Source organism: Salvia hispanica, chromosome 3, assembly GCF_023119035.1.
Source record: "Salvia hispanica cultivar TCC Black 2014 chromosome 3, UniMelb_Shisp_WGS_1.0, whole genome shotgun sequence".
In the NCBI taxonomy this organism is placed as follows: Eukaryota; Viridiplantae; Streptophyta; class Magnoliopsida; order Lamiales; family Lamiaceae; genus Salvia; species Salvia hispanica.
The window spans coordinates 13,646,142-13,668,009 of NC_062967.1; the positions used below are offsets into that span (position 1 = coordinate 13,646,142).

Sequence of the window (21,868 nt, forward strand, 5' to 3'; positions counted from 1 at the left end):
CTGGCTGAAGGGAAAACGAGTCAGACGTCTTGCCATTTTTTTCCTAATTTTTTTATAATATACACTATTTATCCTGTGAGTAAAAGCAAAATACTATTTCTAGTCTAATAAACATAGTTTCTTTTAAAAAAACAACTTATTTTACATAGTTTCTTAAAAATGAATCAAGGTATTTTTAATCAAAACCCATTAAAGAATTCCTCTACAATTAAGACCACATTGCCATATTCCACCATACTAAAATTACATTATTTTTATACGTTTAATCTATTTTTATCACTAAAATTCAATCTTTTTCTATTTGGCAATGGACTGAATAATTTTTTCCCCCAATTCTGAAAACCGAACTCTCAAAATATTAGTGTGATTTAAATTTTGTCAATTATTGGTGCTACCAAAAATATACCATAAATATGTGTCTGTAAAAGTACATAAGTCGGTTCTATTTATGTATAGTCAATTGTATAACGATTACCAATGCCGATTGCCGACCTTACTAGTGAAAGCTAGAACAAAAAGACAACAGTCAACTAAACTGTATCACAAGGTGTTTAAAAGAAAGAATTTAGCTCAAAATTATTGAGATGACCAGTCAAAAGTTGAAAGGAGAGAGAGTGAAGTTCAATGCTTCGATCAAAAATGAACAATAGGTAAAATTTACTTACATATTATCATGTGAGCTTTTTATTCACCCAATTGTATGTTTGTGGATTGTTGAAAAATAATTCACTTAAAAATATATCTAAATTTCAATCGTCAAATAGGAGTACTATGTACGAACTGTAGAAAAATATAATGTACTCGAAAATATATCTAAGCTACAACCCTCTAAGATTCACTTACTCGAAAATATATCTGAACTTCAACCATTTAAGATTCACCTTAATATTGGCGAATAAAACAAATAGTAAATATTAACAATGTTGTTAAGAGAAAATTAGAACCGTCTTTCATGAATTATTTACCATTGCATTATCAGATTCAATAAATCGACCAAGATCTAAATTCAATATTCTCAGAATTGGAGAGATTTTGAAAAATTATAAAAGATTCCTAAATATTTATGAATTTAACATATCTTGTATGACTTAATTTGACTCGACAAATACTCTCATTCCTAATAACGAGATAAAATTAACATGAATAATTCATAACACAAAAATAACAAGCATAAAAACACCATTACTATCAAATTCATAAGCAAAGTAAATATAATGAAGTTTGACAAAACCAAGATTAATCAAATCAATCGCCTTCAAAATGAAAATTATATTTTCAAACTAAAAAAATGTTTGCAAATATACGTTTCGTTCAATAACCAATGAGCGCAATTAAAAAAGAAAAAAACAAAGGACAATAAAACCGATTAAAAAAATAGAAACTGATGCTGACGTGGACATCTAGAAAAGTGTGCATCTCATCCAACGGCCACGATTCACTCCAACCATCTCTTTATCTCGCCCCCCAAAAACTCCCCCCCCCCACACACATACACACAAACGCACGCATAAAGTGTGATAGAATTCCGATCGAAAATTGATGTTGGGGAAGCGCAGCCGCCCTACTTTCGCCAGAACCAGCAGCATGTCTCGATTCACCGTCGACGTCGCTACCACCGATGCGCCGCCTCCTCCTCCGATCGCCGGCGAATTCTATCACATGCTGTCGCCGCGACACGTCAGGCGGACTTTTTCCGGCGGTTTGAGTGAGGAGACCGCGGATTTTCTCAGGAGCTGCGGCCTCTGCAACCGCAGTTTGGCGCCTGGTCGTGATATCTATATGTATAGGTAATTCCTCCGTCTTCTCTCCTTTTCCACTACTCCACCACCACCATTCCGCCGCCGTCGTCGTAAAAAATCACCGGAAATAGCGGAAATTGCCTCGTAACTTACTTTTTAAATTTTTTCAACACTAGTTTAACTGTTTAATAAAAAAATGAAAAGTATTTAATAAAAAAATACTCCTGAAATTAATTATTTGTTTAATTTTTTATCAAATTTGAGCTAATTCTCTAATTTAATTCTATCCATACGTTTTTTTATGATCGATATTGCTGTCAATTGTTAGTAATATTAGTAATGTTTATAAATTATAAACTCTCTTTATATGGAAATTTTGTCTTGATTATGTGAATGATATGTTCTTGTGAATTATTGAGTAATCTTAGATAAGATCTATCTCTTTGGAGCATCATAATGGTCTCATAAATTATGTTGGTTGAATAATAGAAGAATGTATCATGTGATATAAATACAAGCTATAGAGACTAATTTTTGGTTGACGGAGGTAGTATAGATGTAGCGCATTATTCTAATTTTGGTCATCAATATTAATTCAAATAGGAACTATGATGAGAATCCCCTGTTTCACATGCATCAATTATTGGTTCCATAGCTTAATAAATCTTCACTATTTATTCATCAATTTCAATTAATTGGTCCATGATTATAGGGGTGACACTGCATTCTGTAGCTTGGAATGTAGAGAGCAGCAAATGAACCAAGACGAAAGCAAAGAGAGGCGTGCCGCGGCTAAGGGTGGCGAAATCCACCACCCGGAGCAGGCTGCCGCTGCCGCGGAAGCGGAGACTGTGGCGGCGGCCTGAAAAAAAAATATAATGTTGATCTATCTAAGTTTCTAATATAGTAGTATGTGGTTTTTGTGTTTAGGTGTATATTTTGCATGGATGGAATCTTAGCTCTCTAGTATTAATGGTGCGTTGTGTTTAAGTAGATATATATATGGTTGCAGAAAAGTGTAAGGTTGTGGGTAGAGAGTGAACTAATCTAATTATGTTTTCGACATTCTCGTTTTCGCTTCATCCACTACTGTTCGCGCATATGCTTCTTTCTAAGGTGGAAGGGACGCTCAAGTATCTTGTAAAACCAAAAAATAATTGAAAGCTTGTTTGTATCGGCGATATGTCTGAAAAAGTATCAACAAAATCAAATTTGAAAATTTGTACTATGTCGAAGTAAGAAACCATGGCATATACGTGAGGAATTATAACTATATAAAATGAATACTACAGTATTTGCTTTGAATTATGGAAGAGAAAACTGTTTATCTATATTGAGACTTTATGCTTTGAGTTTTAATCACTACAGACAAATAAATGGGTAGAGCAACTTATAACACAAGTGGAAAGGAAATTTTGGTACAAACATCAAAATTGTCAACTAATTTCCTATAAAAGCACAAGAACAAAATAAATGTAGATTGGTGATGATGGAATGTGCCATATGCATTGAACTTGCCACAGCATTTTTAGTGTTCTTTTTCTAAAATTATGTTCCACATAGTATTTGTTTATAATGGATGAAAAATGAAAGTGAATCCTTTTGGATTGAAGCTCAGCTATCGAATTGTTGGGTCTCCGACAACTCCAATAACCGAATAGAGTTTTCCTGTCTTCGTGGGCTAGAGGGGCGTTGGTCGATCACCCGACCCCACATGGATCAACAATTTTGCATAACCTTTCAAACGTATAAAATAGGGATTTATATGATTGGCGTGTAGACCTTATAAATCATTGCAATTATTGGGTCATTGTCGTGTAGAATTTTTTTGGCTTAAAATTTGGGCAACAAATCAGTACTATAACCGTCAACTTCTCCTTTATCTCACGCAATTTCATAATTAAATGAGATTGCGGGTTAAAGAATAAATGCAAATTAAACAAGAATTTTAAACAATAGTATAACAATGTCAGCACCACAAACTCATTCACCATTGCTATACGAAACAACACTTCAATTTCGGAAGTGTAAGATATAAGAGAGGCAAAAAAAGTTTGCTTCAAAACAAAAAAATAAAATAAAACCAGTTCTTAGGTTTTATCGTGTGATTTACTAAGTTTTTATGATTTTATACGGTACCGAATCATCTAAGAGAAGGTCTTCTGTGCGCACAAACCCATATATGCACAACAATTATTATACATATAAAAAACACTTAATCCCGTAATGAATGTCATAAGAGAGCATCAACAACGGCGATCTTGAAGTCTTGATGGAGGGCTGGCCTGTCCAGTTGGGACGGGATGGTTAAGGGATGATGTTGCAGCTATCCCGTCCCACTGGGCGTCCCTTGATGGGGAGCTCATCCCTTTCTGAAGGGACGACGCGTGGGGGCAACGTGGCAACTCATTAATTTTTTACTATACCGAAGGTTTGAGTTCAATGTTAGTCGTTTTTAGAATTTATAACTATTCTGTCATGAGATCGTCGCTCAACCGATTAATAATTTTTTGATGAATTACTCTCTCCATCCTTGGGCTCATATATTTTGTTATTAATGAAGATTCTTTGAGAAAACTTTTTAGGGGGACAATACTAGTCGTATTGACATTGAATTTCATGATTCGAAATTTCATTATGTCTATTCATCCCATCTTTAGTACTCCTATTTTCCTATATTTATAAATCGACAATTGCAAATCGTTTGTTGTAATCTAAAAATCGTGCTCACGTATAATACAAATAATTCCACTAATGTAGATATACGGGCTTAGTATGGGCCTGACGCATAACGGGCCATAGGCCATTGTTAATTTGTTATTCTCTTCTCTCTTAAAAACTGTCGTTAATTTGTTATTCTCTTTTCTCTTAAAAACTGGAGTAAAATATAGGTGTTTCTAATTTTCTTATTGATACACAAGGCAAGACTATATTGTTTGTTAATGGTTAATGTTTTAAGCCATAAATTTTAAATTCGAGTCTACATAGTAATTATTTAAGACGTACTGTTTCTTGTGAATGGAGGGACCATAATTTATTTATATTATTGTGATTTACAATCTTACTGCGTATTGAAACAGTGTTCATCAAAAGTAACGATTTTTGGATTCACATAGGAGATAAAAAAGGAACTCAAAAAAGTGATTGGCAAATGGTGTGTATAGTTGTTACTTAAATTGTTGTACTAGTTGACTCCAATAACAAAATTTCCAATGACTCCAAATGGCATGATGACATTATGCCACTATCAAACCTTGTTTTTATCACCAAAAAAACTAATCGATCTTCTTTCCTAAGTATATAAATATTGACAACCTCTCTGCATAAAATTATTTGTTGCTATCAAAATGTGCTTCGATTTGCCATTCAAAATAAGGAAGGGAAGATTTGTATCTGTTAGGAAAAGGGATGGTGAAGATAGTGAAGAAATAGGGCTATTGGAGAAGGAGATTGAAAAGTGGAACAAGAAAAAACAAGTAGGAGTCACTCAAGGAGAAGGTGGTAATCATGATTTGTATCCCTCCAACCACAAATAATTTTTGTTATTTGGTGATGTAAGTCATATTTTAGTATTGGAAAGTGAACAAAGTATTTCCAATTTCATAGTTTATTGTATACTTTTATCATCATTTTCTTTTTAAGTACCATAAAATGAATATTATACTAGTTATGGATGTGATCTAATGTTAGTTTTTATGAAAATGAACTCAAATTTTGCTTCATAAATAAAACATATGTATAGCCGGGGGCAACTGCAAGTTCAGAAAATGAAATTCATGGGTTGAACACAGTGAGAGTCGATGACCACTCATCCGAGTTTAGAAAGAAACAAGTTAAAGTAAGTTATCGAAGTGACGTCATTAAAAAAAGTACAAATTAAAGTACGTTATAGAAGGTCGTTGTTGGCTCGCCGTTTCACCCGTCTATAGAGATTTCAAACTTGAAGGTTTTTTCTTCTTTTTGTTGCCTATGTCTCCTCGTGTTGTCACTCTCTCACAAATAAATGGATAGGGCTAAGTGTGAACAAAGTAATACATTATGCAAAAGCCCAACATCGGCGTTAATATCATCATGCCCAATATTAATTAAATCAACTTAAATATTTTTTGTCACAATCAAATGATCTTTCTATAGTGATAATACATAAAATTTCTTTTGTGATTACAACATTACATTTTAAATTCAAAGCCATTAACTATTCCAATTCTTTTGTAGTAATAGATTTACATACTCCCACAACCTAAAGCCCAAATAGATCAGCTAGATTGGACAAGAGAACCCGAATGTAAATTCTAATTAAGCCTAGACCGGCCCATTAAAATGGAATTGAGAATTAAAATAGGATAAAGAACAAATAATAACAACTAAACCAAATGGAATACAAATGATGTAGGAGTATCTAATTAAGATTGACAATCACCATTTTTTTTTCTCATATGATTATATGATAAATAAAATAAAGAGACAATCACACATGGGTGGAAATCGAACCACTGACATACGGTGAACGCTCGACCACGTTGTCACTTGAGCAAGACCTCATCGTCAACGTCCACGGACTAAATAAACTACCAATGATGTACCTTCTTCATGTTTTGAGGAGGAAATTGATTGCCAAAGTAAAATCCATCTTTCTTCACGATCCATACACATTGATTGTGATCAACATTTAGTTTGTCGAATCGACAATCTTCCGAAATAGTATAATTAAAAACCTCAAACCTTGTACTTTTTGAATCCCACCAAAAATGACAAAAAAACATAGTGGTTAAAAATATATTTCTACGGAAATGCCAATGATAATCCTCGTGCAAAGTAAGTCGTGTCACATCAAAATCATTATTTTTAGAGGCACAATGAACAAAAAGTGAATCTGAGAGTTCATTAATAACATGAACCTCAAATCCATATGTACCAAGGCTAAAACTATTGGTATGATAAAAATGAGAGGATACAATAAGAAGAGAATAGATAAAATTAGATGTACCAATCCCCATTTCTCTAAGTTGCTTTTAGTTTGTGGTTTGTGTTGGTTGAAACAATCTCTTTTTTGTAGTTCGTTCTTGCATTGACATTCCGTATTCGTTCTTACTAGAGAATCTAAAATTTGAGTTTGCATGAATGAGCAATAAGTGAAGATTGTCTCAATAGATTATGTATATCCAAGAGAATTTATTTCATCTTAAACAAGTATATCCATATTATTGTTATTAATTAATAGTTTGTTTCTTTAATCTTTACAATGTTTGGCTAGTAAATTAGTTTGATTTGAAGGATTTTGCCCTTTTATGCACAATTATCCTTAAATGCAGATGCTCCATCACGTTTCGAGGGGATGAGATGGTATAGGGGCACGTTGCAATTAGTGAAGATGGTTTCAATAGATTAGGCCATCTCGGCTCGCTGAGGCTCAGAGCAAATTAGTTCAAAAATGTGGATTATTTAACAGTCCTTCTCGGCTCAGAGCATATCCTTATCTTAAAGTCTATCTTAATTAATTATCTTGTGTTAATTTAACACGTCTATCAAACATGCAATTACTGATAAGGCTTAACTGACAGGCCCATGTCTAATAGTCTCGGCCCGAATCAGTGGTCATTCTTTGAGTAAAGTATGTATTGAGTGCTTAGTCGGTGGGCCCGATTTTAATAAAATTTTATCTAAAAGCTATAAAAATGAATGCATATTAGCTAAATATGATAACCCTGCATTCTAAGATAAGATGCGTACTTGTTTTGATTGATTGAAACTGTGAGTTTAACTTATATTTTAACGACGTTAGGAGAAACTTACTAAGAAACTACGAAATATCTCCATATTTTTTTCTTCCTTATTCCTATCAATTCATGAATTTGTCAATATATTCTTATTTCTCACGAAAGAAGTACATTCTCATTTGATCCATTGTCCACGTTCAAAAATCCAAAACTTTATATTATCAACAACAATTTTATCTATTATATATAGGAGTATACAACAAAATTTTCGGCGAAGTTATACCTCAATTAAAGAAAATTTTTTTTTGTCAACCAAATATTATATTGATGCCTTTTAATCTATAACTCCTAGTGGCGAAGTACAATTATTTCTCATTTTTAATTCATATATTATAGGGATATTGACACCTAATATTATGAAACTTTTAAAAAGTTTGGGTTTTTCCCACGAACTTTGAAATTGACAAATAATATCATGAACTTTACCCCAAGTTTGTTATTTTCCACCAATGCAAAAATTCCAGCTATATTAATAGATTGAAAAACAAATTTGGAGGGTATGCTTCAAGAAAAACTATTCTCAAAGATTGAAAATCTTGTAACTCTCGAAGTTGTTATCGAGAAATTACGAAAAAAAAATCCGTATCATGATATTATCTGCTGAGATTTTTTCATTGATGGGAAATAACAAACTCAGGGTAAAGTTCGTGGAAAAAATCTAACTTTTTGAAAGTTCCATAATATTGTATGTCAATATCCCTATATTATATGATATCATAAACTGCATATTTGTGTTACTGAAAAGTCAAATTAAAGATCGTAAATCTATATAAGGAAGTTACATAGTATTTGCCATGGTTTGATTAATTAGCTAAGTTGATAGTAGTTTTGATTGTTCAGTGTTGACTCACACTATAATAAGACCAAGACTAAGGCCAAGTCATTCTTTAATATGGAAAAACAAATCTCATTTTCCTTAATAAAACTCACTCCCTCCCTAAAATATATACTACTCCTAGTCTATTTCTATTTTAAAAAACAATTTCATTACATATTATACTAATAATATAGTTTTACTAACTATAATTAACTGCATTTAGACTATTTAATCTCTGTATCTCTCGTATTTTACTACTACTAATTTTGTATTAAAACTCATTTCACGTCAAAATCTGTATAAACATATACATGCACCATACCATATCAGAACCAACTTTTAGTTTACTTTCACTTCAACTTTTTATTCTAATTGAATGCCTAGATCTAATGCAAGAAATCGGATAATTAATCATGTACACAATTACAAGAAATAAATTAAACTAAAAATTTTAAGGTTGAAAATCGAATCATGACAACTTACAACACTTAACGTGAAGGAAACCTTCGTTTATTTCCAATTTATTTTTGTTTCCTAGTTTTCTGTTACACATGCATGTCACACTTGTTTGATTCGAATTTAACTACCTTACATTTTTTATTTGGAATTTTACTAAAACAACATATGACTCTCTCTTTGTAAAAAGTAGAGAAGATATCCTTTTATCTTATCGTTCAACCTCTTATTTACTCTAAAGAATAAATATAAATCTACATGAATTATACGTTATTAATAGTACCACTAGCCTAAATTTTAAATCAAACTGAATCATTTTATTTAAATTAATTTTATACCAAATACTCCTCTTATCTTTTAAAAGTACTAGTATATCATTAGAAAGTGTTCCAATAAAAATATATATGATAAATTTATACATATTTTTTTTTACTTTGATTTAAATATAATTATGCAAATAGTCAATGAAAAAATATTTTTCTGAATTTTTAGATATTTTATTTTAAAAAGAATATGTTCGTAAATTATTGTGGAAGGATAAATGAGTAATTTATTTATTTGTTTTAAATTAATTATATTAATGAATTGATTTTAATTATTAAATACCTAAAAATCCAAATGTAATTTATATACGTTTATCCGTATTCTTTACCAAATATACCAGTACTATAACATATGGATAAACGACATCTACAACATTTTTCGAATTGATGTTCACATTTTTTGGTTAGTTGATGATTTCATTGTAATATTGTTGTCGGATCTATGTTGTGGAAATCGTCGCAAAACGATATGGTATATAAAGCCGTTTCTTAATTCTCTATATAAAGATAAATATAACCAACAAGTTAGTAATTTAAATTAAAAATGACACCCAACTAAAAAAAACTAGCAATCCATCGCTTTTGGAGGATATTAATCAATTTGAAACAATAATACGCAAAACGAAATAACGTAGAATATGCATAAGTTTTAATTAATATGCCATAATTTCTTATGACTTTTTTTTGTTGACTTACTCTAATTCGACCAAAACAAGTCCACAGCATGAATCTATAAAAACAAAGATCATCTTTCCCTCATTCAACGAAACAATTTTCACTGCCAAAAAAAAAATAAAAAAAATAAATAAATAAAAAGAATAGATGGATGAGTTTTTGAAGAAGAAATCAGTGATAACATTCTTAACAATACTATTTGTGGTTACTTGTTGCTCCGGCGTTCAAAAAGCCGAGGCAAGAATCAGACGCTACAAATGGGAGGTTAAGTACGAGCTCAAGTCCCCCGATTGTTACAAGAAGCTCACAATCACTATCAACGGTAGATCTCCAGGGCCGAGCATCGTCGCTCGGGAAGGAGATACAATCGTGGTTGAGCTCAAAAACAGTTTGTTCACTGAAAATGTTGCAATCCATTGGCATGGTATTAGACAGGTGCGATGACTTTAATATTTTATTTTTTCATATTTTATTTCAATATGTATTTTTTAAAGTTTACTTTACTATATTTATAGAGGTTGGCACATGAAGTACTATGCTTAGTATTAGTGATGCATAGTTAAAGCGGAATCGCCGGCTACCGAACCAAAGATTGCGATTTTCAAATTTTAACTGGCCTTGACGGGCTCAACTAGATTGGGCGGTCAGTTCTATTGGTCCGGTTTCGGTTTTGATTTTTAAAACCTTGAATTGGCGGTTAATAGCCACCAAATCGAGAAAATCGGATATCTATGAAAACCAATGGAAAATTGGTTAAAAAATCAGTAAAAACCGTGAAAAATCATTGAAAATTTGGGGGAAAACGATAAAAAAAAATTTAAATTTTAAACCAGATCACCTGAGCAGTTGGTTGCAGTTAAAAATCGAAACCATGAAATTTCTTCTCGGGCCAATTTCATTTTGAGTTTTTTTGAAACTAGAACCGTTGGTTCGGAATCAGAACCATCGGTTTCTTGAAACGGCGGCATTGTTAGCATGTTATATACTCCATTATTGAGTTATATCTTGACTACCTAATTATTTTTGGATCATCACTTGAGACAAAATATTTGTGGTTTAACAATGGTTTAATTAATTGGGTTTGATTATGACAGATTGATACACCATGGATGGATGGAACAGAAGGGGTAACACAATGCCCAATTTTGCCTGCTGACACATTTGTGTACAAGTTTGTAGTGGACAGGGTGAGTTTCTATTTCTTCCAACAAAAACATATATCCATCATTCTTTATACTATGATATTGGTTAGTTTGTAGTGGACTTGATGAGTTTCAATTAGGATATCTATAATTTTTTATAATTTATTTGTCACTTAGTGTGCACTTTACGCTATTACAGTTGTACCCGGCAAGACCTACCGCCTCCGGATTGGCAGCTTGACGGCTCTCTCCGCTCTTAGCTTCGAAATCGAAGGCCACAACATGACCGTCATGGAAGCCGATGGCCACTACGTGGAGCCATTCACCGTCAAAAACCTCTTCATTTACTCAGGAGAGACCTACTCTGTCCTGGTCACTGCCGATCAGGATCCTTCTAGAAACTACTGGATCAGCGCCAAGATCGTCAGCCGAAACAGCAACACCACCAACGGCCTCGCCATCCTAAACTACTACCCCAACCACCCGCGGAGGGACCCGCCCACCACCCCTCCCGCTGGGCCCCACTGGGACGACAGGCGTCCCAGACTGGCCCAGAGCGCCGCCATCAGGGCGCGGCGCGGGTTCATCCACCCGCCGCCTCAAGTATCCGACCGCACGATCGTGATGCTGAACACGCAGAACAGCGTGGGCGGGTACCGGCGGTGGTCCATCAACAATGTGTCCTTCAACATGCCCCACACGCCCTACCTCATCGCCTACAAGCACAACCTGCTCGACGCCTTCGACCAGCGCCCGTTGTCCGACGGCCACGACTTCGCCACGTACAACATCTCCGCGGTCCAAGCGAACCCCAACGCCACCACAAGCAACGCGGCGTATAGATTGAAGTTCAACACGACGGTGGATATCATTCTGCAGAATGCCAACACAATGAACCCGAATAACAGCGAGACGCACCCGTGGCATCTGCACGGGCATGATTTCTGGGTGTTGGGATATGGTGTGGGGAAGTTTAATGCGACTAAGGATGCCGCGAGTTTCAATCTGGTGGACCCCATCATGAAGAACACGGTGGTCGTGCATCCGTTCGGGTGGACGGCGTTGAGGTTCCGGGCGGATAACCCTGGTGTGTGGGCATTCCACTGTCATATAGAGTCACATTTCTTCATGGGTATGGGAGTGGTTTTTGAAGAAGGGGTTGAGAGAGTGGGTGAATTGCCATCTTCTATTATGGGATGTGGTCAAAATTCGTTAATTTTACTTAAATAAAAAAAAATACATTAACTAAAAATCAAAAAAAAAATTACATAATAAAAAAAAAAAATCCGGGCTTCCACGCACGAGCCACCGCCTCACTATACTTCTCACTAATTTATTAAAAAAATACATTAAAAATATGTTTAGTATGCCTTGAATCCGTTATAGTTTGCCGCTTGCTTAGAACGGGGGTCTTGGCTGGTAACATGTTTCTTTGTTTTAGGTCTTAATTTTTGTATTGTTATTGTCTAGCTCCAGTCGTCTGTGTGCTTATTTAAAAATTACATAATTAAAAAAAATTATACAAAAACATTAAAAAAATACATTATATAGTTTTCCAAAAATTAAAAAAAATAAATAAAAAATAGCGGCTGAGCCGATCGTGTATGCCATGATAAGCGGCCAGTGCATCGGCAATGCTGCACCCGAATCGGCTAGCCCACGCCGCTTTTCTCGCCGATTCTCGGCTGGCTACTGCTTTCAATGACGTTTGGCTAAGCGACCCGAAGATCGGCTAAGCTACGATTCGAAATATAGAGCATTGAAGATGCTCTAATAGTGTTACTAAGTTTCCAATGACTAATTCCTTCTTGAGCTTCTCATTACATCCGCATCATCTCATATTCGTCACATATGATTTGATTTTGTAACCCAAACTAACATAGAAGGAATTTAAGAAATTAAAAAGAATACAAATACTACTCCCTCCTTCCCATTAAAGATGACCCACTTTCCTTTTTAATTTGTCTCAAACAAGATGATCAATTACTTAAAATGGAAACACTTTTATCTCTACTTTATTCCCTCTCTCTTACTTTACTATTTTCTCTCAGCACACAAAATAAAGTTGCATAAAATCTCGTGCCGCCCAAAGAAGGGGTCATCTTCCTTTAGACGGAGGGAGTAACTAAACTGTATAACAAACACTGGGTGTTAGTCGGGCCCACTCACCGACATTCAGTTCACCTCAAACGATTTCGAGTTATTTTCTGGTGGGCCTGATGGGCTCTTTTTAATTTCAAGCTAAAGTTTTGGGCCATTATGAAATTATTGATAATAGTAGTATTTTCTTGTAACAATAATTACTATCAATTACCATGTAGTTTTTATTCAGTTTTAATTTTATATGCTTTTTGAATTCCGTACTTATCAGCAAGAACTAGTTTCACGCCCGTGCTATGCACGCTCCTTATTTTATTCGCACTAGTGTGAATTATTAATTAGATAAAACTAAATAAGTTTTGAATTACAAATACTCATGTTGATTAGAACAATGTTGGATTTCTTTTACAAATAACGTGGTCACACATAATATACTCATTATTTTTAAAAATTATAATTAAATTATGTAATGAAATTAGGATTTTACATATTCTTTATTTCAACCGTTCTATATATTTTGTAAGCTAAACCACTTGATTTATATATTTTAAATTTTGGACAAACGAAATTTAAGTTTGAAATATTTAATTTTTTTAAATGAATCAATTTTAAGGAGTATTTGAATTTGGTTAAGCTCGACTATCCAATTCTATTTAATTTACATTACAAATTATCAGAATTATAATATCCTAATCTATAACAATTCAACTACTTATTACTAATAATTTACTAATTCTAATCAAATTTTAATTATACAAACATCATTTAAGTGTAATCATACCACTTCAAAGCATTTGCATTCTTCTTTGCCTCTAGCTTCCTCCTCTCCTTCAACAAGCTCTCTCTTTCACTCTTCCAATCTCTAAGAAATGGGCCGCAAAATCGAAATGAAGAAGATCGTTGATGTTACCAAATGCCAGGTAACATTCTCGAAGCGTCGCAACAGCCTAATGAACAAGGCCAGTGAAGTGGCTGTGTGCTGCGATGCCGATGTTGCTATAGATCAAAATTAAGTAAATTAATTTACTGATTTTAGTTAAATTTTTTGATGAATTGTAGATATGCCGGCAGACAAGAGATTGATGTAAGCTTCTATTTTCTTTTCTTTTTTTTTGGGTTAATTTTCATTTTTTTCAAGTTCTTAATTTTTTTTCTTGGTGCAATTTTGGGTGAATGCACAGCCATATAAGAAACGTGCAGCTGTGTGCGTTTTTCTCAAATTAATTTTTTTTTTGGGTTTCAAATCTCTTTATTATGTTCATGTTATTGAGATGAGACTAACACTGTTCACTTTTACATAAGATTAAATTCAGAAAAATATTACAACTACTATAGAAAAAATTAAATACAAACATTTATAAAGATGGGTAATTTTAAAAGTTCAAAAAATTTAAATCATGTACTTTAACAATCCAGTTTCTATATAGTAGTAGTAAAAATTACTACAAGTATACACATTATCATAAATACAAAATAGTAAGTTCTTGTATTAGAGTCTGGTAGAAATTTTTTGTCATATGCTACTTTATTTAGACTTAAATGGGCAAAAAACTGACTTTTTTTTATATATATAAAAAGTCAATTTAGTTTCAAAATACAAGTCCATGAATTCATGCCATAAAATAACTAAAAACAGAAATTGAAACCTCAATCTAAAGCAAAATTAAGGAAATACGTAATCGAAAAGATTCTCAACTATCTATTTCCTGATCTAAACCCTCTGGCTCGGGCTGGCCTCATTGTGGCTCGTTTTGGGCCTTGATCGGTTGTTGCAGTTTGACCACGATCAGACAAGCTCGCGGGGCTGAGTCGGGGGCCCTATCAAGTGACCTTAATTAGCTTTCAAAATATTCATTTTATGCTCACACACACACGCACAAAAGATAGTAGATTATTGTACTTGTCAATATAGTGCACCATGCTTGATTCACCATTGATGCGGCTTAGGTTGTCTAACTTCTCCATCAATTCATGCTGTATAAATAAATCTAATTAATTAGAAACCCACAATATATGTAAAGAAATTTGAAACCAAAATTCTTGAATTTGAGAAAAACGCACATACCTCCGCGTGCCACTAATGTCTGTGCACCCAATAATCGCACGAAATTGCACCAAGGAAAAAAGTTAAGAACTTGAAAAAATCAAATTTAAACAAAAAAAATTGAAAAAAGAAGTGGTTTTAATTACTGCATCATGATCCTGTACTCTAGTGTATTCATATGCCGATTTTGGAACTCTTCAATCCTGTTTCAATTCATCAATAATCAACTAAAATTAGTAAATTTAATTACTTAATTTTTTTTATGTATAGAGAGAGTGAGAAAGAGAGAGAGACTCTTTTTGTTTGTCAAATTCGGGGAGTGGGCATGTGGGAGTAAATGCAATCAATTTAGGCTTAACATCGCTGCGCACAGCGACTTCTCTGGCCCAGCTCTTCTGAATTTTGTTTCCAGCCATTTTTAGATATTGAAAGAGAGAGTGAGAGAAGTTGTTGAAGGAGCGGAGGAAGCAAAGAGAGAAAAGAAGTTGCAAATGGTTTGAAGTGGTGCGTTGCAACGAGGGCTATTTATAGTGTTAATTAGAAAGAAGTTGGTGCCAACCAAAGTCACATGAAATTAATGCTTATTAATGGTTGTACGCAATGTCAACTTACCCCTTATAAAAAAGATTAATTAAGATTTTTTTTTATCTTTAATCACTGCTCTTTTTTTATATGATTAAATAAGCATAAATTTAAAGGCTGCAAAACAGAGGATTTGAACTCGACACATTTGGCCCCAGACATTATTAATCTCTCAACCGCTTGATCAGTTCACACACATTCATTAATCACTTCTCTTATTTATAGGGGTAGGGGGGGGGGGGAATCTTTGATATGACACTACAACCTTCAACCAGCCAAACCCCGTCCGTAGAGTCAGAAGAGTCTGTGGGAGGACAAGAGGAAGAGCCAATGGTACAGAGAAAGGGAAATGGTAAGCAGCGGCAGCCGGTTAACCCAATTGCCGCGAGTTCGAAACCCAAAAGGAATGCGCGCAAACCGGACAAATATGGCAATTACGTCGCCGAGTAGATTAGTCATATTTTAGTTTCCTTTTATTCTATTTTTTCGGCTATTTTATTTTTGGATATTAGTATTTTGATTAATTTATTTTTGCTAAGTGTCGAGCGTAATTATAAGCTCCGTTTCGGATTTTCTTTGTTGATTCTTTCTGAGATGAATTAGGACTTAGGAGGTCGAATCAACCCTAGGGCCCTTAGGTTTATAAATAGGGCATCGTTAGGCATTAACGCTTGATCAATAAAATTCTACTTTTCGCCCAAATATTTGCAATACACAAACTTGTGAACGATTCCCGCGCACAGCCACATCTCTCCGCCGACCCTAAGCCAGGGCGCCGGAACCCCTTTTGGCCGTCAATTAGCACCGCCGGCCACCGCTAAGGAAAACATCCTTAACAGTCTTGCTGATGAAGAAAGTAGAGGTAGCCATGTTTCACACTAATTACTAAGGGTATTCCCGTGTTCCGCACGCTAGGGCTTGCGCAGGTATCAATTAGACAGTCCCATGTCAATCCTCTCTCGTATAAAAAGTCGGTGTCGAGGGCTTTATAAATTTTCTATTCCTGACATTCCGGTATTTAATTTCCAGTTACGGGAAAGAGATTTCTCTAAATCTATTTATTTTCGTTTGTCGGTATAATGTCTGGAGTGTGGAGTTAATTGGTGTACAGAGCTGTGATTTCATTATGGGTCCCACTTCATACACGTATAATTTAGTTTTAAATTCGACTGTCCAAATAAAAATTGATGACACATTAGAATAAAAAAATACAGTTAGTGATTTCTCTGAATCAAGTTGTTTTAGTTTGTCGATATATTATCGATTGTACATTAACAATTAGTTATTGTATTGGTGACGCATTTAAATAAAAAAAATGGGTAACAGATTTCTTCAAATCAATTTCTTTTTATTTGTCGGTATATATATTAATGATTGTTATCGTACCGATACACACGCGTCAAGGATGGTTAATTCTATAGATTCTAATTATATAAGTGAAATTTAGCTTTTAAATCTTATGAATCCAAATAATAACTGATAACAAATTAGAAAAAAAATTGTCGATACTGACTAAATGTTAACTATGCTCACAGAACATTGACAAATACAAATGAGGTGTTTAAGAGACCTGAACCCCTACCAAACTTGTTTTTTAATTATTTTTTATAATACACTTTTCAAATTTAAGCTAATATTAGTGATTTAAATCAACTAATAACATAAGTTTTTACCAAAAAAATTTCTGTGTATGCTAAGTGCCTAAGCACACTATATATATGAATGTGTTTTGGATATAGTAGTATGAATCTAGTAGTGATATATTGTTAATTAGAAAGGAGTTGATGCCAAAGAGTCACAAGTTGATGCCAATAAAGTCACATGAAAGGTGTGAATTATATCAAGTGATGCTTATTCCATACAGGTCTCGAGATAAAAAGTTATTAATGAAATATCATGGGCTTCAATCGGTTGGAATAATAGAGATAGCTCCAATTTAAATTCATAGAGATGATGGGATAAGACTAATTGGTTTATTTTATTCTTCTTTTTTTTTTTCTTTCACTTAGAGATTAAAAACACTGTCCCTTCATTTGAAATAAATTGATGCAAATCTTCATATAGCACACTTTTTCTTCATATGCATGAGCTATTAGGACAAAATTAGCCCATCTTAAGAGATTAAAGTGGAAGAAAACTGTGGGAGAGTAAACAACTCATAATTACTACCTGTATTTTATTTCAATTTAGTGGTAACAAAAGTGAAATAATGTAATAATATAACTAGCATACAACATAAACCATGAACCCACTCAGCAAAATCATTGTCTAGTACTACTAATGGCATGATAATAGTAACATTGTGGTATTTAGTGAATTCAAATTAACCATGGGAAGTTATGTACGAATGGAGAATTTTTATTTTAAGATCTGAATGGGTGGTGTCGACATATTTCAAAACCGATTTGACTTTTTATATATTTTAAAAAAATCAATTTTTTGTCCTAAGACTAAATGTAGTAAATATGAAACAAAATCTCAACCAGTTTCATGACTTCAATACAAGAATTAACTATTTGGTATTCATGTTCTAACTAAATGGTTTAAAATTTTAAATACCTTCATAGCTAAAAATTTCAACCACTTTTTCATACTCCATCCGTCCATAAAAATTAGTGTCATTTTGCTATTTCAGGATGTTCACGAAAAATAGTCTTATTGCTTAAAATGAAAGTTTTCCTCCCATACTTTTCTCACGTTTTCTCCTCTCTCTCATACTTACCTAATTTTTCTCTCTATTTCTCTTACTATCTCTGTTACTTAATTTACTCACTTTTTCTCTTCTTTTTTTTTACTTTATCAATTTTTCATCAAAACTCGTGATTCCATAAATGTGACTATTTTTTTGTATGGAAGGAGTTTAATACATTTATATATATAGTTAAAAAACTTAATTAATTTTTTATATGGGATAAGTTGACTTGTGTACTACCATGACTAAGCATTTAATTCATGTGCCTTTGGTTGGCACCAACTTCTTTCTAATTTACTATAAATCATTGACACCAACTCCCTTCTAATTAATAATACAGCGTGTAACCTTTTAATTTCTCGCTGAAAACTTATCCCTACCAAATTTATACTACTGCGTACTCCCTCCGTTTCATAATAGTAGAATCATTTTCCATTTTATGACATTCTATTATAGTAGAGTCATTTCCCTATTTATCAAAAAGTAACACTTTGTTCTCTTTACTTTTTTTCTCTATCCTACTTGATATTTAGTCTGTATCGATAAATTTTTGTTCTAATTCTTCAACGGTTATTATCTGGATTCATCAAATTTAAAAGCTATATTTCGCGAATATAAAGTGAAACCTATAGAATAAACCACTGACACACGTACATCCGTATAATCGACAATATACCGACAAATAAAAACAAATATTGATTCGAAGAAATCCGTTATCTAATTTTTGAATGCGTCATTAATATAGTAACTCATTGTTAACGTATAATCGACAAAATACCGACAAATAAAAACAAAAAGATTCGAAGAACTTTACTCCCTAATTTTTAAATATTTTAATGCGTCATCCATAATTATTTGTATCGTCGATTTAAAAAAATAAATTACATGCGTATGAGGTGGGACCCTGGCCAGAATAAAATCTCGTAGTACAATAATCAACTCCAGACAATAAATAGATTCGGAGAAATCGCTTACCCGTATTTGGTTATTAATTTCCGGAACACCAGGAATAGAAAATTCATATAGGTCTCAGTACCGACTTTTTTTTACGAGAGTGGGTTGACGTGGACCCGTCTAAGTAACACCTACACGAGCCGTAGCGCACCGAACCCGAGGATACCCTTAGTAATTAGTGTGAAACATAACTACCCCTATTTTATTCATCAGCAAGATTCTCTCCCCGCCTATAAATAGGCCTCGTTACTACCCTAAATCATACCACATCTCAAATTAAGCATTTGCAACTTCTTTTCTCTCTTTGCTTCCTCCGCTCCTTCAACACCACTTCTCTGGAAACAAAATTCAGAAGAGCAGGGCCAGAGAAGTCGCTGTGAGCAGCGATGCTGAGGCTAAATTGATTGCATTTACTCCCACATGCCATCTCTACGATTTTGACAGACAAAAAGAGTCTCTCTCTCTGTTGACAAAAATTATGTAAATTATTTTACTAATTTTAGTTGATTATTGATGAATTGAAACAGGATTGAAGAGTTCCAAAATCGGCATATGAATACGCTAGAGTACAGGGCCATGATGAAGTAATTAAAACCACTTTTTTTTTAAAAAAAATTTTTTGTTTAATTTTGATTTTTTCAAGTTCTTAATTTTTTTTTTCTTGTGCAATTTCGTGCGATTCTTGGGTGCACAGACTAAAGTGGCACGCGGAGGTATGTGCGTTTTTCTCAAATTCAAGAATTTTGGTTTCAAATCTCTTTACATATATTGTGGGTTTGTAATTAATTAGATTTATTTATATAGCAACAATTTATGGAGAAGTTAGACAACCTAAGCCTCATTAATGGTGAATCAAGCAAGCTGCACTATATTGACAAGTAATATTCTCTCTCTCTTAACTTGTGCGTGTGTGTGTGCGCGCATAAAATGACAATTTTGAAAGCTAATTAAGGTCACTTGATAGGGCCCCCGACTCAGCCCCGCGAGCTTGTCTGATCCAGGTCAAACTGCAACAACCGATCGAGGCTCGAAACCAGCTACAATAAGGCCATCCCGATCTTGAGACTTCAGCTCAGGAAATAGATAATTGAGAATCTTTTCGATCATGTATTTCCTTATTTTTGCTTTAGATTGGGTTTCAATTTTTGCTTTTTAGTATTTTATGGCCTGGATTAAATTTTTATATATTAAAAAAATTAGTATGTTGCCCATTTAAGTCTAAATATAGTAGCATAAGACCAAAAATTTCAACTATTTTCCTGACTCCAATACAACAACTACTATTTGTTATTTATGATTTAAAATTTGAAATACCTTCATTGCTAAAAATCTCAACAACTTTTTCATTTTAATACGTTTATATATACTCAAAAATCTTATTTAATTTTTTTTATCTGAGATAAGTTGACCCTACACTATATTTCACTAAATTTTTAAAGTCACATCTCATTGTAAAACTTGCACAATAACGTTAGTAGGCGTTCACAGTTCGTGCAGCCAATAATATGTGCTAATTACATGAATTAACATAATAATTTGATGATTAAGTTTTACTTAGATAATCCACTGTTGATAAGGGTGATTATTTAACATTTTTACCACTAAATTGAGTGTGCGTTATGCTAGTTATTTTGTTTAAGTTTTACAATATTTAACATTTTTTACCACTATATCGAACTAAAATACAAGTAGTAATCATGGGCTAATTTGTCTTAATAGCTCACGCATGTTATGACATATATGAAGAAAAAGTGTGCTGTGAAGATTTGCACCGATTTGTTTCAAATGTAGGGATAGTGTTTTAGTCTCTAAGTGAAAGAATACATATAACGAATAATAAAATAAGCCAATGAGTCTTACCCCATTATCTCTATGAATTAAAATTGGAGCTAATAATTTTTTTTTATCTCGAGACGTTTATAGAATCACCATTACTTGATTTTCACACCTACCTTATTTATCGCGAGATGATGCATTTTCATGTGAAACGAGATCCAATTGCGTTAACCAATCGAGGCCCGAAATGAACCACAACGAGGCCAGCCCGATCCAGAGACTTTAGCTCAAGAAATAGATAGTTGAGAATCTTCTTGATTATATATTTCTTTATGTTTGCTTTAGAATGAGTTTCAATTTCTAATTTCTGCTTTTATTTATAGCATGAATTCGTGGTGTTGTATTTTGAAACTGAATTGACATTTTATATATTAAAAAAAATCAGTTATATAGTCGCATATGACAAAAAATTTCAACCACTTTCCTGACTTCAATACAAGAACTGACTATTTGGTGTTTCTTATAATGTGTCTCCTAATTTATACTCGTAGCAATTTTTACTACCGTATAGAAACTGAATTATTAAAGTACATGATTTGAATTTTTTGAATTTTAAAAAAATTTATTTTAAATTAATTACCCATCTTTATATATTTTTTTTAGTTTTTTCTATTGAGTATTATTTTTCTGAATTTAATACTATGTAAAAGTGAACAGTGTTAGTCTCATCACAATAACATCAACATAATAAAGACATTTGAAAAAAAAATAATTTGAGAAAAACGCACAAA

The 21,868-nt window shown here is 33.3% G+C and overlaps 2 protein-coding genes and 1 long non-coding RNA gene across 3 annotated transcripts; all 3 read left to right on the plus strand.

The window, feature by feature from the left end:
* Positions 1–1,461: 1,461 nt before the first annotated feature.
* Positions 1,462–2,821, plus strand: LOC125215572 (FCS-Like Zinc finger 7-like). Its single transcript, XM_048117027.1, has 2 exons — positions 1,462–1,787; positions 2,452–2,821. Exons 1-2 carry the CDS (start codon positions 1,540–1,542, stop codon positions 2,603–2,605), a joined length of 402 nt encoding a protein of 133 aa, XP_047972984.1. The 5' UTR covers positions 1,462–1,539; the 3' UTR covers positions 2,606–2,821.
* Positions 2,822–9,889: 7,068 nt separating this feature from the next.
* On the plus strand, positions 9,890–12,159 carry LOC125209329 (L-ascorbate oxidase-like). The gene is made up of 3 exons (XM_048108931.1): positions 9,890–10,222; positions 10,882–11,034; positions 11,107–12,159. Exons 1-3 carry the CDS (start codon positions 9,935–9,937, stop codon positions 12,157–12,159), a joined length of 1,494 nt encoding a protein of 497 aa, XP_047964888.1. The 5' UTR covers positions 9,890–9,934.
* A 7,425-nt stretch (positions 12,160–19,584) lies between these two features.
* Positions 19,585–20,485, plus strand: LOC125210513. Its single transcript, XR_007174372.1, has 4 exons — positions 19,585–19,885; positions 19,996–20,014; positions 20,106–20,179; positions 20,266–20,485. It is a non-coding gene; the product is annotated as an uncharacterized LOC125210513 (long non-coding RNA).
* Positions 20,486–21,868: the final 1,383 nt, after the last annotated feature.